We start from the raw sequence: 16891 nt of genomic DNA, 5'->3' as shown, positions 1-16891 counted from the left end.
CTCAATATCACCAGTGTGGCTGTGATAATTTAAGTGTTTCACAAATGTCCGTATCCTGTGTCAGCTGTACAGGTGTCAGCCATCAGCAATGCAATGAGAGGGTAACTCATCCCCTGCTCTGTACTGTGCATCGATTTAGTTATCTGGGTGTGACACTGCCAACTCTGAGTTGAAAGAGATACAACATGTACTTGTTTATCATATGTCTTATCTTGTAGAATGTTGCATAAATCTTCTGCTTTGCAAAACACCTTGTAGCCAAGAAAGATGTGTTCTGTGTGTACAATGGGTTTACTTTTCTATTTACATGCAAGTACATGATTTCTATTTTTTTACTTTCTTCTCTCAAAATCTAAGTTGATGATTATATCAGATACTTGTCCTGAAAAGGTGGAAAAATAAATAATTGTGCCCCATCTATAAAGTTCTTTATAGACTACCTTTGTTTTTCAGAAGTACTTTCACAGTACTGATATATTGCTTGTCTCCCTGAGCCATAATTTCATGAAAGTTCTTATTCTTAGGGAGGTGTCAAAGGTATTCTGTATGATACAGCAGTGTTCAGAAGTTTTGTCCTGGTCCATCTTCTAGACAGTACAGCAATGCAGGCATTCTCTCCTTGGGAGATTTGGGCTTACTCTGGAAGCATCTTGGTACACCACACATGCTCAAAAGCATCTGCTGAAATGTAGACTGACTGGAATATGGGATAAACATTCTGTTCAGTGGTGAGTATGTCTGTAAGGCAGTGATAAAGCTGCTTTCTTTGGCAAGGATGGCCATCACGTGGCATGTCCTCAGAACGTTGCATAGATCAGATTACGACACCATGTCATTTGCAGGTACAAAGGAAGACTGGTGGAAGGAATCCTTCATTTAATCCTCATCATGTTTCTAACCTCAGGCAGGATTCTGACTTGGGCTGTCAGTCTCTTCCTCTATGCATCAGTAGTCTTGTTATTTGTCAGTTGTTCCCTGTCAGCCATGTCATCTTGAGGAGGTCTAGCTCTGTCAAAGAAGCCACACTGCAGAAAACAATCAACAGAAACAAAGGCATCATGGTAAGACAATTACAGGAAGACTCAGCTGCAGTTGATCCTTCACTCCATCAGCTTGAACGGTTGGATACAATTTATGGCAGGCTGACAGACTGTGAAGCTTTTTTGTTTCTATTCAAATTGTTCCCTATGAAAAATTAGTTTTGGGTGCAATGCACTGAGTTCCAAAATATAACTTTAAAATTTCAAATGAAAGCTGTCTTTGCAGGAGATGTAAAGTTGGTCTGAATGCTGATACTGACTGACTCTCATGAGAAAATTGCTAATTTCAGTTCAGCAAGACACTCATTCAGAAAAGATATTTAGATTGACAGATAGTAATAATAACAGAGGTGGAATATGTGTTGGGAAATGTGCACAGGACAGTGTTCTGACCTAGAATGAAGATTACTAAAGATGAGATTCTTTTCACCTAACTTTAACTGCCTAAAAGTTATGACAGTTATGTAGGCTTCACAAGAGGTCAAAGGAGAGTACCACCAGAAGGTAATTCCTCTCATCCTCCCATGTTTTAGACATAGCTTTTTGCTGTTGTGGTTAACTGACTAGGTGAATCTGGAAAGTTAGCATAGGCTGGACACCTAACCCATAATCCATAACCTTTAGGCAGCTAAAGGCAGATGAGCCATATCCTAACTTAAGAAATTATTTTGGTTTTTTTTTTAAATGGGAACTGAGGGGATGGCTGAAAGCTACATTGGCTCCCTGTAATACAGCAGTTTCCAGTAACTTGTGAAGGGAATGTAACGACCAGCACAGAAACAGAAAACTTTAAAAACAGAAGATATGACATACTAATATAAAAGAAAATCTAAAAATTAATTCTCAAGCTGGGAGTGTTGTTGCATGCTGACAAAAACTGGAAATTCCTGAAGTATTCAGAGAAAACAAAGTTAGAGTCACTTCTTTTTGAACCTAAACATCCTGAAAAAGAGGATCATAGGTCTTGGGAAACAGAGCCAAACTCTGTACGCCCATTTATAACCAGACTTTATTATTAAAGGAGGACTTTGAAAACAAGTTCCCTGCATAAAGGTCAGTGACACTAGCATGTCAGAAATGCCAAAACAAAAAAGACACATGTGTATTGTTGCTTTTGCTCCAAACTGTTAAAGAACACAAAATTCCAGCCTCTGTTTTGTATCTGTTCGTATCTTCCAGTACCTTTCAGGCTTTTGTTTTAAGGCAGCAGTAACAGTAATAATGCAACATACCTTCCATAAAGCTAGGGTCAACATAGCTAGTACCAGTAGTCCAAGAAGTATTGCTAGTATTATAACCCATAAAGGGATTACAAAGGAGACATTTGGAGTGGACCAAATGACAGATGTTCTGATCTGAAATGAAGAGAATACATTAAATGAACAAAAATTAAACAAATAAAGCAAATCTGACAGTAGAATACCGAGGTTATAAGCATTCACTTCAGTATCATTTTGCAGATTAGAAATACACATTGCTTGGAATTCTCCCATGTTGGCTTCATTTACTGAAAGTTCCTTTCCACTTGTTTATGATAATTATTAGAAGTGGGATTCACACATATAGAAAAGTCTTGTCGTATCAGACATACAAATCATTTTCACTTAATACAGAGTAGCAAAAAATACCCTTCTGTGCAGATGTTTCAAGGAGAGTTCAAGAAGCAAAGTTCTACTCGCGTGTATGCTGGTACAGCCTAGGCCAGTATAACTGACTTACGCTGAATTACTCTGAAACAATGGTTGACTTCAGCCCAAACTCTTAAATCAAACCACAATATATACCAGCTACATTATTCTTATTTTAATTTCTGCTGACACACCAGTATATGGTTTTTTTCTATGACTTGCATTTCATCTAAGCAGTCCAAAAATGAAACTCAAGCAGAGCGCATTGTCCTTGTGATAAAGCTTAACGCACGATACGATGTTACGCTGCTTAAAAGAAGCCAAGTATACGGACTATTACCTAAATGGGAAATAAGCATGAATATCTCATTGTCTGAGGCTCTACAAAGCAGCAGATGTGTATAACATGAGTTATCAAAGGTTTTAATTGACTTGGCAAACTTCTCTCTTTAGACCTTCATCTTGACAAAGAGTAATAATAACCCTTCTGTATTTCTCCTTCTGGGGCCATCCACATAAGTAACCTTCTCCTCACTCTCCCTTCCATACCTTGTACCAAATTTATTCTACACTCTCAGACTCCACTTGGAAGGCTCCTCATCAATCTCATTGAATATTTGCTCTCTCCCTGCTGCTCCCAAGTGGGAAGGAATGAGTTTGAGCTTTCCTTAGCTCCTCAGCCACAATTATGTCCCTTCATTTTTAGTTTATTTTGTCAAACTTTCCTCTTTATTGTTAGCCTACAAAGTTATTTCTCGCTGGGGTTTTCTGTTGGACCTCTCTCATTTAATCCTAGTCTCCCTTAAACAGGATAAGTATGTGACAGATGGAAGTTATTTTCTTCATGACAAGATGAAATCGGTTTGCAAAGCAAACTGATTACACAAACTCTCAAATGATCTTCCTCTTCCGTGCTTGAGGTACAGCTAGGCATTCTACTCTTCTTAATAAGTTTCTTGGCTATTGCCCAGTCCCTGATCTGCACTCAGTGCAATTTCTCTTTCAACTTGTTTTTTTGCTACTAACTGGTTAATGCACTTGAAATTGAGCACAATGCTAATTTGTTCATTCATGGAACAGCATCCTAAGTTTGAAGACTGGACACACCTCTGTAGTGCAGTTCAAAATTAATTCCATTTCTGTGTCTCACTTTTCTCCTTGAAGATGGCAAATTTCAGCCTTTCTGCAACATCTAGCCCTTCCCTCTCTCACTCCTCATGATTAGCATACTTTCCTAAACTTTTCATTCTGCAAGCACCAGCAGATCTGCCTCCCAGCTATTGTCATGCTTAATTGGAAGACACTTTGGAATAGTCCTTTCCACTTACTTCATCTGTGCAGCCAACTGCCCCCTACTCTGACACAGTGCTGTGAAAGATGGCAGTCTGGTGAGGTCTACCGATGCATATATTTTTTATAGTAACCCTCACTGTTATGAGACATAGTTGAAATTAGGGACAAACTTTCTATGTGGGATACCACTTGCCTTCTACCAAAGCTTACACTGATGGTTACACAGAAAATTTTGAGACACTGCCCAGCCCTTCTGGGGTTAGCACTTTAACATTGACCTGTACCCTGAAGATGAAGTGCTTGCAGAGCTGGCCATACATACCATCGTTGATCTAACAAACACATTCAGCTAATATACTTCTCTAGAGCAGCTGTAAATAGTTATTACTCTAAAAGACTTCAAAAAGGTAGCATATACAAAGAATAAATACGTTAGCCAATTTAAGCAAGAAAAAATTATTTCAAGGCAAACAGAATTAGTAAAAAAACCCATGAAATCCCACAGCTGGGTCCCAACAGCTGTCTTGCTGGTGTGATCAAGTGATCAACTATGCTACTACAGGGACACCATTCCTTTCCCAGCTTCCTCTTTGGGTTGCTTCTTAACCACTGTAGAACGTCATAGGCTCTCTGTATCATTACATTCAGCAAGAGCAGTGCTCATTTAGTAAGGACAAAATGTTTTTGAATGGCTCTCCTTGTGTCTTAAGAGTGGCACTGTATCTGGCATTAAAATGCAAGGGCAAAGAAAATGAGATAAAGGTCATCTGAACTGTCTGCAGAGATTCCTTCCAGAGAAAAGCCCGTTAAGGAAAAAGATGAATGCAAGTAAAAGGCTTATCTTGCCAGGGAAATCAGAAGGGATGCAGATGTGATGGGGTGCATGAAGTCTGTAGCAAGCAATGAGCTCAGCTGTCCAAGAAAGAAAGCATCTCCCTTCTACTGCTTGAAAATCTTCATGAATGCTGCCCTGAGGCAGCCTTGAAGACCTGATCACATATAGCACAAGAGTTTGGAAGTGCTGATGAAAATTCAATGGGTCCCAAGACAGCAAAAACTAAGATTGATTAAAAAACCCAACTCATCCACACTGTGCACTTCCTCTGCTAGCAAAGGCTGTGGTACCACCAGCAAAAAGTTATTATTTGAAAAGAATCTGAAACTATCAACATTCAGTGTATATACCTTATATACATAAGGTTTGAGCTTCACTACAGTTTCTGTTCTAGTGCTACCACTTGTCTGAGCGTGTTGCTGTGGAGCTGGTGCAGTAAAGTATAGACCACTTGCCACAATCATCTTAACAAATATTTGTAAACAACAGCAAAAAGCAAATCCAAGCAGGGCTTTCTGTACTCTCAAATTTGACAAAATGCCTGGCTGTTTTACAGTAAGATCAAACCCAAGGGAAGACCCATTTACTTGCCAAATTTGATTTAGCCATTTCTGGTATTGATAGCTTGAGCCAAATTCCGAGGTGGCATAATGTGACTGAGATAGATGCAACAGGAAATGAAGTCAGCATCACTGCTCTGGGCTGGACTGCACAACATCAGCAATCCAGAACAAAAAGACTCTGGCAAGCTGCTGGCCAGCTACAGATGGGTCGGTAGTGGGACAGTCTACTGAAATTGTGCATCCTGAGTATGGAAATTACCAGAGTGGGCAGGTACTGCTGAAGGAAGGGTTTTTTCATTGCAGATTTCTTAAGATAGTATTTAACTGAACCACAGCTGTCTCCTTGGGCACCAAGTCTACTTTCATCCAATCTAAGGCAACAATTCCAGCAACACAGGTGCTCTCAGACAGGGGTGAGCTAAGCTGCTGCCTGGTGTTGTCTAGCATCTGAATAGCTCATAGGGCTGCCTACTGATTGCACAGGAGCACAGCAACTAGAGTCTTAACTAATGTGCTTCAGTTCACTGTTCAAAATTAGGTGGGGTCAATCCAGACCTCAAAGCATGTTTGAGAACCTGTTGAAATCAGTGGAAACAGTTGATTTCATTAGGGATGGTGGATTTCATTAGGCTTTGGATAAAGCTGATAGTAGTGTATGCAACTACAAATACCTATGTAGCTATTCCATGTCTTCTTTTATGCGCCACTTCCTAGATGTTTGCTACATTTGCATGTTGTGTTTTCTTTCCTCTTAGGCTTTGAAAAAAATAAGGCAACCTAGCTCTTCTTGTGATACCTATAGAGAACCTATCAGCACGGATCCAGATAAGGACATCTGGGTCTTCCTGAAGACAAACTGTAACCATTTATGAGTGGTGTAGCAGTGCTCAGCCTTGCTTGTACTGCATGGGTTCATGATCCTCTCTCCCTTCTTCCTTCTGTCGTTCTGCCTTTACCAATAGTAGAGTGCAATTTACAGTGTAATTTCAGTAGCTCAGCTGGAGCCTGACTAATGTTGAAATATACACAAGAAACTGTAATCTTACAGAAGCGCAGAGCATCATGTTTATAATCCTTAGATTATCAGCAATGAGTAAGACAGACAGCAGAAATCAGGTCTGTCCTGTATCAAGCAGAATGCTGCTGCAAAACTGCTGCATTTCTCTTCTCTGGTAGCAGGAGTGAGGCCAATGGCTAATGAAATATTTGCCTGCTAAAATCTTAAAACCATCTTGTTGCACCCACACCCTTTTCCCATTAATCCTTCTTTGTCTTAGGTTTTTGAAAGCAAAGGAAGGATTGTGCTAAGTGCTTGAGATTTATTTCCTGAGCAGAGGATTGTATGCAGCCATCAGTCTCACTCCTGCCTGTGTGCGTTACCAGTAGAATATAATACCCCTGGGCCACCTCCTTTTATACTCTATACAAAGACTTGCAGGGCTGCTAGTGCAATTCCTCATGAACAGTTTGACACTGCAAGTCCTTAACACCACAAAGTTGAGGCAGAAGCTGGAGAGGAAGAAAGAAACAAAGCATCCCTTTAGTTTCACCTGCCTCATTTCACCATTTTCACAGAAGACTGTCCCTCCTCTACCCCATGCTGTCCACAAAAGTTTTACATATGATTTTGATTTAAACAAGTTTGCATTATTCAGCTTGGATTTCTGTTCTTCTCCATGTGGTAGTTTTAGTACTGCAGGATCAGAGCCAGGGAACGTTTGGGAGGGATTTATCTGTTTTCATCTAAGGTGGCCAATATGAAGAAGTGGAATTTTTACACAAGTGTTGCATGTTGGCACTGTACTTTAGATGCATGTTGGCTTTCCTGTCTGTTCAGGGCTAGAAGACTTTCTGATACTGAACACTGAAAACAGTGGTTGCTTCTCTGTCAGGCTGGTGAAAAGCACACCTCACAGACTTGAGAGGAGCCATCTGACTTTTGGTCTTTCACACTGCTGAACGTCTCACACCTGTATGCAAAGGGGTGACAAGGAATGCCATCTGGCTGAAGCACCGAGGTTAGGGTGAAGCCAACTTCAGAGTTACAGAAAGAGCCTTTGTGTGCAATTGGAAACAAAATCCAAGCTCATCTTAGCACGGATGCTGTCTGATAGTCTTAACTTCAGAATCATTGTTTTGATTCCATGAAAGTCACTTGTTGCTCATGAAAGTAATTCTATAGGGGGGATTTTATTTTCCTTTTTTTTTAATGTGGCACAGTTAAGCACACTGTAAGTAAAGAAATATTAGGGGTTTTGCTACTGATTTTTTGTACAGTTTGGATTTTACTCCTGTTTTTGGTGCTACTCAATGTAGCTTCAAAATTGTCTTTGATTCCACTGGAAGGCAGCATAATGTAGAGAGAAGCATGTGTGGTAAGCTGCTGGTTCATCGGCAGGCCCTTGTGGATAGACAGAAATTAGGTTTTACTGGTGTGAACATCCAGCATCAATGGTCAGAATGCAGTGCCTGCTAGTGAGATTCTCACAAAGCTAGTTTTTCCCTCTTGTCCTTTGAAAGACAAACTTAAAAAATAAAATTAACTTCTCCATTGTTTAATCTGTTACTTTAAGAAACAGTAGCTAAATTACTATTCTAATGCTACCCCTTTTACTGCTCCTTTTACTGCTCATGATGACCTTCCTCTAATCTTTACTCATTTTGCTTACAGAGACTGAGAAACAGGAAGGCTTTAGCACTCCTACACGTTCCCATCCAAACTTTGCAGCACGATGTTCTTGTATGTTCTGAAAAAATGCTCCAAATAGAATGTAAAAGCTCCCTTGAGCTTGGTGTCATAATTAGGATTGACATTTATGTTTACACTTTACAAATGTTTGTGCAAATATATTTCATAAGGAATATAAGCACATTTAAAGTGGAAGTACTCATCACTGTGTAATAGCTAAAAAAGAATTAAAAGCCTTAGTCTGAAATCAGTTTTACTCACTGTAGGATATTGGTCAAACAGTTTATACTAAAGGCATCCCCTCTGAAGATCCCATCAAACATTTAAGAAAAGCAATCGTATTTTATTAAACTCCAAAACTGGCTCAAGAATCATAAATTGAAATGGAACAAATTACTAGTTATTTTAACTCTATACTTTTTATAATAAAAAGTATTTTTTCACCTTGCACATGAAATTAATCAAGTAGGACAGTATTATTTACCATAGTAATACCTCAGAAAAAAATGTCAATTTTCTATTGAATGATACAGCTGTTAGCAAGGAAATCCAACCAGTTGTACAATATATAGTTGTAGTTCCAAGCCTATCAGAATCAACAGAAATACTTTTATTGATTTCAGTGGATTTTGGTTTAAACTCCACTAAGTTCCAAGGTAATATCCTGTTTGATGCCATTTTCACTCTAACTATAAAAGATTTAGAATTTCTTACATTTACATAACCTTTCACACATCTATGTATAATGAGCCACTGTTCAAGATATATACCTATATTCCATGATGATGGAAATGAAGACCTCAGTGCTGCAAATACGTAAGCACATACATACGTGACTGTGTAGGTTACTGATGTGTACGGGATTATTTATACCATTGAAAATAAACACACATATCAGCCTGCAAAATTGGAACCCAGTGCTGTATGAATTAAATGAAGGACATATGCTCTGTTCTTTTAGAGTATATTCTCTTCACTATATAAACTGTAAGGTGTTAGCTGATTATTAAATATATACTTCTGACAATTAATTTTAAAATATTAAAATCTTTATTCCACTTCCACCCTTGCATTGTCTGAAAGAAACCCATTAACTTCCAAATAAATCTTTGGAAACTTTTAAAACACAACCAGTGATCTTTTTCAGAAGGAGCAAAAATATTAAGCATTGCCCAACTTCAAGCAAATATTTCTTCTTGCAAGTGGAACATCAAAAGAGCTTGTGCATATAACACGTCAAGCTGTAGAGCTGGCAAGCATCCACTGCCATGTCCAGATATGAAACGACATAAAAGCGCTATCATTTTTCAACATTTTACAGTTGCCATTACAGGCATTTTGCTGTAAATCATCTGCAGCAAATAACAAGTGTTATACTGGCTGGAGTAAGAGAATAAAATGCTTATCTGATCATTTGGTAGATCATCTGACACTTGTTGAGAACAGCAGACTATCACCTGGGGTAAAGCACCTCAGTCCAGATGAAGGCACCACTATCAACAGAGTTCTGCACATGTGTTTCTGGTATGGAACACATGCTGCAAGAAAATAAAAAGAGCCTGAGTATATCTGTCAGCTTGGAGCCTTTGAACCTTTCTGGATGAATACTGCATTAAGCATCAAATCTCTCTGGTGAAATCATGGTTCTCCTGATGTTAGAGGTTGCAGTCACCGCACATATAGGACCAAGATTTCACCTTGTGTCTTCCCAGAGCAAGTACCAATCAACCATTCAATCTGTGCTTGTTCAAAACAAAACTTTATAGCCTGTATCCTCTAAAATATATTCAATGCAAGCTGTAAAGTGTTTTATTATGTTGGTTTTCCCATATAAGAAAATATTCTGTTCCCTACTACCACATCTCAACAGACTGATATGATGTATTTGCACCAGGATTTAACTGGGAAAGTTTCTACTGAGCTTACCTTTTAAAAGAAGGACTGTAAATGATAAATCCTTATAAAGATGAGAACAATAAGCCTTCAAATTTCAGATTACTCTTATACTAGAATCAAATTTTGAACTCATATTTTACTTATTTCCATCAGTAATAACAAAATAGAGTGAATTTTAACCACGGTATTAGACACCATAAGAAGCAAATTCCTTTAAATGGCTCCCCAAACTCGATGCTTTGGCATCAGCAAACAATTAAATCAAACTTACGCCTCCAAGATTAATTTTTCATGCAATAATCCAGGGCTATACAAATCTCACTCTGCAAATAAGGCAAATAGTATCTATCCCTCACATCTGTAGGGATTACCAAGTAATTTCATATCTTGCACCTGTTGTGCTATGAGGTGGAAACCCTAGAGAGGCATGCAGACCTTTCTGAAAATCAGGGTATCAAAGAAGTGTAAAACAGATAAGAGAGAAGTTGCCATAGATAATCCATAAGCCTGTGTGAGAGAACTGCTGACTGGGAGAAGAGTGAGATCTCTAAACCCCACAGAAACCAGATTTTGGATTTTGCACAAAAATTTCCTCCAGATTTTTTTTTTTTACTCCAAACAAGGTAATTAGACACTTGCTTTCACAGTTTTGTTGTTTCCTTCTGGGTGAAAAATCCATCCAGATTGCAATAAAGCAGTCTGCACATTAATGCAGCAAGAAATTACTTTAAAATGGAATTAGTATCATGTATCAGCAACTTCCACAGAAAGCAATAAAAGTATTTCCTTTAGGTATTATTTCAGGAATTTACACTAGAAACACAGAAAAGACTGATCTCAATATTTTAATCCATAAAAACTTTCACAGCTGTGATCAGAATGACCAAATACATGTGCTTCACACAAAGATACTTACGGCTACGCTTCCCTCAGGGAGCTTTGCTGGCTGCACTTTATATGGCATGCTCTTAACTTCGAAGGACACATTGGAAGAAAGAGTATAGAGATCATTCTTTCTCTGAAATTACATAAAAAAAGAAATTATTAAACCCCATGTTTATACTTAAAAGCATTATGAGAAATAAGCAGAGAAAGAATACAGAGCACCGATTTCCTAAGGCAATGACGGTTTCTTTTGGTACAGGGTACAGCAATCCTGGGACTTGTATGTATCCACGAGACAAACTAATACAGCAAGAAGCTGAAATACAAAGACTGCATGTTCAAATGGGGAAGAAGGGTTAGATATGCAGAAAGATACATACAGTTGTTTCTTGTATTTCTCTCTGAAATAGGAGACTGGTGAGTTTGAAGCATGGGGGAGGTTTACGGGGTGTCTATGTTTTAAAACCTTGCCTCTGCTCACCAAGCCCAACAATAAACATGGGTATCTTGAGAAGACTTCCAGGCCTCCACTGAGACCAGGCTGGTAAAGCTCCCTGATGGCATCAAGGGAATGGCTGTGCCTTCCCATCAAAGAACAACAATAGGAACAAACATCTTTGCACTTCACTTAAGAGTCTGATCGATTTCCTATTGCAGTAGAGCTCAAAAAACCCAGAACAACTCACCTTGCTTTTTTACTACCTTGTGCAACTGCAATAGGAATGTATAGCAGTTGTTGTTCAACTGGCTGCCTAGTAAAATATTTATATAGCTCTCATTAAGCACTTCAACAAACCCGAAGTATCTCTCTGTCAGTTCTCTGTCTTTCATTTATACTTACTTGTATTTATAAAATATTATTAGATTAGTTTGGATTAGACTAGGCATTACCTTCCCTGGCTCAGAATGACTAAAAACTGTTACATCATATAGCTCATGCTGTGACTTTTAATTAGTGCTTTCACCTCATTTGGAAGCCAGGTAGGCACTGACACACTACGTCTGACCAACTGATTGTGCTGTTCTGACCTTGACAATAATCTCCCACTCTGTGCAAACTAATATCACAGTTAAGTACTGGTATGTCCACTAGAAAAATACCTGCCTAAATCTGTTATGAACTGGCATAAGCCTTTACATGTAGAAGTGTATGTCCCTTAAAATAATCCTAATAGTTGCCACAGTTACTACAATAGATACAAATATTTTCCACACAAGTATTTTGAATCCTGTTGAGCTCTTGGCATCATCAGTATCTAACTGGAGTTAGTTTTGAAGGCTAAGTACATCAGGTATGAAGTAAATCTTTCAGTTCACTTTGAATTTAACATGTTTCAATTTCACTGATTATTATTTTGTTACAGACAGCAGATCCTGCTCTCGAACTATGTCCTCTTTTTCCTTGTTCTTAGCCCAAGGAAGGATGGCTGAGTGGTTACCATGCTCTTCCGGAAGTGAACAAACCTATTTCTAATTCCATCTCTGAAACTGATTTTTTGGGTGACATTACATGCAACTTATCTTGTATATCCCATCCCATGTTGGTTGTAACACGGTGCTAATAACGCCAAGTTCACAGGTTCAATCCCTGCTTACTGCAGGGGGGGTTGGGCTCGATGATCTCTCAAGGTCCCTTCCAACCCAAAGCATTCTATGATTCTATGATTCTAATAATACGGATCTCCTTTGAAAGTGCTTTGATATGCTTTGAAAAGCATTAGAAAATTAAGTCCTAATATGTCCACTGAAATCCAGAGGGCTAGGAGTTATGACTATCATTATATCCCTTTACATTAGACTCCTTGAGGTAAACAATTTTAATCCTTTTTGATATTTTTGAAGCCCTTAATCATTTTTGCTACTTGTCTCAACCCTTTCTGAAATACGATGACCAGAATTCAACACAGTATTTGACTACTGATTTATGGAAAGACAGAGCCTTGTAAGTAAAGCAATCTCTCATTTTGGCACTAGCTGCTTACAGTCCAGTGTATCTGCAAAGTCACTGTCACTTCCTAAATCCTCTTTTGCAAAACTCTTTCTCCTTCCTTCTGCTTCTGGCACATTTAGGAGTTCTGCTCCATTGACAAAACTTGGTTCCTATGTAATTACTCAACATCTTTTCCTCCCTGCTAGGTGGTGGTTTTCTCTGGAATTTTCTGTTGCATCAAAGGCATAAACCCTCTCTAAGAAATGCTTCTTCCCTTTCAGCTGTTTTGTGAAACAAAGACTGAGGTAAGATGATCCCATGAAAATGTGGGCTACTGTTTCATTCCTTCACTGATGGAGAAAGGTTTGTTTGTGAACATGACCTGAAATCAGCATAACCTAAACCTGGGAGCCAGCATGGATGTAGCTGGATGACCATGGCCCAACTAAAGTTTTCACAGAACTGCTGAGGTTGGAAGGCACCTCTGGAGATCATCTTCTCCAACCACGTGCTCAGAGCAGGGTCAACTAGAGCAGTATGGCTCAGGGCCATGTCTGGCTGGGTTTTGAATATCTCTGGGAATGGAGATGCCACAAACACTAGGAGCAACCTATTCCAGTGTTTGACTGCCCTCACAGTAAAAAGTTTTTTCTTATGTTTAAATTGAATTTCCTGTATTTCAATTCGTGCTGCTTCTCTCTTGTCCTGTTACTGGATATCATTGAGAAAAGCCTGACTCTGTTGTCTTTACTCCCTCCTAGCAGATGTTTATACACACTAATAAGATCCCTCCTGAGCCTTCTCTTCTCCAGACTGAACAGTCCCAGCAATCTCACCATCTCCTTGTATATCAGATGCTCCAAGCCCTTAATCATTGTTGTGGCTCTTGGCTGGACTTGCTCCAGTATGTCCATGTCTCACTTGTCCCAGGGAGACCAGGACTGGACACAGCACTCCAGATCTGTCTCACCAGTACTGAGTAGAGGGGAAGTCACCTCTCTTGACCTGCTGGCAACGCTTTTCCTAGTGCAGGCTGAGATGTTGTTGACTTTCTTTGCTGCAAGGGCACACACAGTGGGCTCATGTTCAACTCGGTGTCCGCCGGGACCCCCAGATCCTTTGCCAGAACATTGTCTTCCAGCTGGTTGGCCCCCCACCTGTACTGCTGCATAGGGTTATTCCTCCTGTGGTACACGACTTTGCATTTCCCTTTGTCACACTTAATGAAATTCCTGCCAACCCACTTCTCCAGCCTGTCGAGGTCCTTCTGAAGGGCAGTACAACCATCTGGTATATCAACCACTCCTTCCACTTTTCTATCATCTGCAAACTTGCTGAGAGTGTATCCTGTCCCATTATCCATGTCATTAATGATGTTAAACAGTATTGGCCTCAGTATTGACCCCGGGGTACACCATTAGTGAAGGACCTCCAGCTGGACTTCATGCTGCTGATCACAACACTTTAAGCCTGGCAGTTCAGTCAGTGGTTTTTGAATCCACCTCTCTGTCCACCTATCTTCATTCATTTTGACAGTGTCAAAAACCTTGCTAAAGTCAAGATAAAAAACAATGACTGCTCTCCCCTTGTCCACCAAGATGAACCTCATTTATCTCATTGCAGAAGGTTATCAGGTTGGTCAAGCATGATTTCCCCTTCATAAATCCACACTGACAACTCCCAATCACCTTCTTGTCCTTCAGATGTCTGCAAATGGCTTCCAGATTTTTTTTCTCCAGCACCTTCTCTGGGATTGAAATGAGGCTGATAGGCTGTAGTTCTCTGGATCCTCCTTCTTGAAGACAGGTGTGACATTTGCTTTCCTCCAGTCCTCAGGAACTTCCCCCAATCACCATGACCTTTCAAAGATAATTGAGAGCGGTCTCGCATTGACACTGCCCAGCTCCCTCAGCACTTGTAGGTGTATCCCGTCAAGTCCCTTGGACTTTTGTATGTCAAATTTGTTTCAATGTTCCCCTAACCTGATATTCCTCCACTGAAGGTAAATGTTCATTGCTGAAGGTTTTCTCTCTGGTTGCAGAGGCCTTGGATTACTGTATGCAGATTTTACCAGGAAAGACCAAAGTGAAGGAGACATTGGTTAACTTGGCCTTTTCCACGTCCCATTCAGCAGAAGACCTGTATTTTCCCTAGTCTTCCTTTTGCTGCTGATATAGAAGCTTCCTTGATGCCCTTTAAGTCCCTTGCTAGGCTCAGCTCCTGTGGGCTTTCACTTTCCTAACTCTGTCCCTGCATGCTCAGATGGAGTCTCTATATTCCCCACCCAGTCCCTGCCCTGGATCGACTATCTCTGCTTCTACCTCTTTTATGTTTCCTTTCTATGTTTGAGTTTTACCAGAAGCTCCTTGTTCATCCATACAGGCCTCCTGCCACCTTTGCTTGACTTGCTGCATGTCAGGATGGACTGTTCTTGTGCTTAAAGAAGGTGATCCTGGAGAATCAACTAGTTCTCCTGGACCCCTCTTTTCTCCCGGATCATCTCCCATGGAGTTCCCTGAAAAGGCTGAAGCCTGCTCTCCTGGGGTCCAGGATTGTAGTTATGGTATTTGCCTTGTCCATTCTGTCTTCTTTTTAAACAACTAGCTTTCTTTTCAAGTATGTGTTTACTGGTGACATGAAGCCAGCACATTTATTGCCTTCTGGAACTCATTTGGCTATGCCATAATTTTATTCTTTTAAAAGACTGAAAGCAGCCAAATGTTTATTATCAGAACATTTAACCTCTCCTTGGGGCTTATATTAGAAACGAGCAATATGAAGAAAACTGCCTCACGTAACTACATAGGGATAGTCAAATCATCTCCTTAACAGAGATGGCATCTAATGAAGAGGAACTACCTTTTCTATTAATGGCATTTGAAATGAAAAATTAGACTCATTTAGTATTAGACTTAACAAATAAGTATTCTTCATACACTTTCATGGTGCTAAACATCTATGAGATGGTCTTCAGAAAAAAAAAAATTTCCTTATCACACTAATTATTTTCCATTTTCAGACTCAAGCCATTCTTCATCTTTTATTCTACAGCACTCAACTTCTCACACGAAGTCCCAGTATGTTTCTGTAGTTGTGCAATGATTTGCATTCAGAAAAAAGCCTGAAGAAAGCCTTACATTTTCAATTCTAAGCAATTAATATTAAGCAGGATTCTGGATATGATTTATATGATTTATAAAAGTAATATGTAATGGAGAGGGCAGGGTATGTTATATTATTAAAGAAGTAGATGTTGGACACACTGCCTGATTGGCTAAGGTACAGTAAAGGCATTAACTCTCTTGAAACATCATATAAAAGAAACACAGCACTGATGGAGAAATAAATCCTTTCACCTACTATACATAGCTTATTTAATTTTCAGCTTATATCAGCAATAAGAACATCAGGGGAGGGTACTTCCTGCGGATTAATGCTTGGCTCGGGTTAATAACCTTGGGTTGTGCCCATAGCTTTCAACTCTCCTTGACCCTTCATTAGGCTCCTGCAAATGCTGCACATCTCCATTGCTTTACAGGAATGGAGAATATCAGACTAGAGAGTATTTTCCTGCATTCACAGAACTATCTGTTTGTGGCAAAAGGCTTTAAAATAATGGCTGTGGTCAGTGTCAGTTACAAACAGGATTTTTACTTGTACCAACACCTTGGAGACACAGGCGGCTGTCTCGCTTACAGCCTTGTTTATAATTCTCAAGTAATTTGTGAGAAACAGCATTTCTTTACCATATCATTTTTTAAATAGCATATGTTTAAATATTCAGTGTTTACTGGAAGCAGCAGGACTCGTAGTTTGCAATTCAAGCTGAGGACTTCATTATGGCTCAGAGGAAGGGGAAGAAGGAATTTGCTATTTGTGAATGTCAGTGCCTAATGACCAACAGTAGGGAGCCCAGCCCTAGCTACATTGGCCTTTTGAGGTTCCTCTTGTGGTAGAACAAGCAAACCTGCTCTTCTGCGCTTCGCTGAGACAGTAGTTTGCCAATATTCTGATAAGCAGGCAAAACACGGCCATCCCCTGTGTTGCCTGGGTGGGACATCCCTGCTGGTGTATTTATTAAGGCTCCTCTCTCTCTCTCTCCACACTTTTGTTTACAAATAGATTTTTGAAC

The 16891-nt window shown here is 39.6% G+C and overlaps 1 protein-coding gene across 1 annotated transcript in view; it reads right to left on the bottom strand.

Moving 5' to 3' along the window:
- Positions 1–938: 938 nt before the first annotated feature.
- Positions 939–16891, bottom strand: part of ITGA8 (integrin subunit alpha 8) — a 117562-nt gene continuing 101609 nt past the window's right edge. The window contains exons 29-31 of the mRNA XM_075705173.1: positions 10861–10962; positions 2273–2395; positions 939–1025 (exon numbers count right to left, since the gene is read on the bottom strand). Coding sequence (XP_075561288.1) covers positions 939–1025; positions 2273–2395; positions 10861–10962 — 312 coding nt within the window. The remainder of the gene's footprint in view (positions 1026–2272; positions 2396–10860; positions 10963–16891) is intronic.

This window comes from Pelecanus crispus, chromosome 2 (genome assembly GCF_030463565.1).
Source record: "Pelecanus crispus isolate bPelCri1 chromosome 2, bPelCri1.pri, whole genome shotgun sequence".
NCBI classification, from domain to species: Eukaryota; Metazoa; Chordata; class Aves; order Pelecaniformes; family Pelecanidae; genus Pelecanus; species Pelecanus crispus.
Note: the sequence above shows the minus strand (reverse complement) of the source record. Positions and strands in the feature narration are given on the sequence as shown.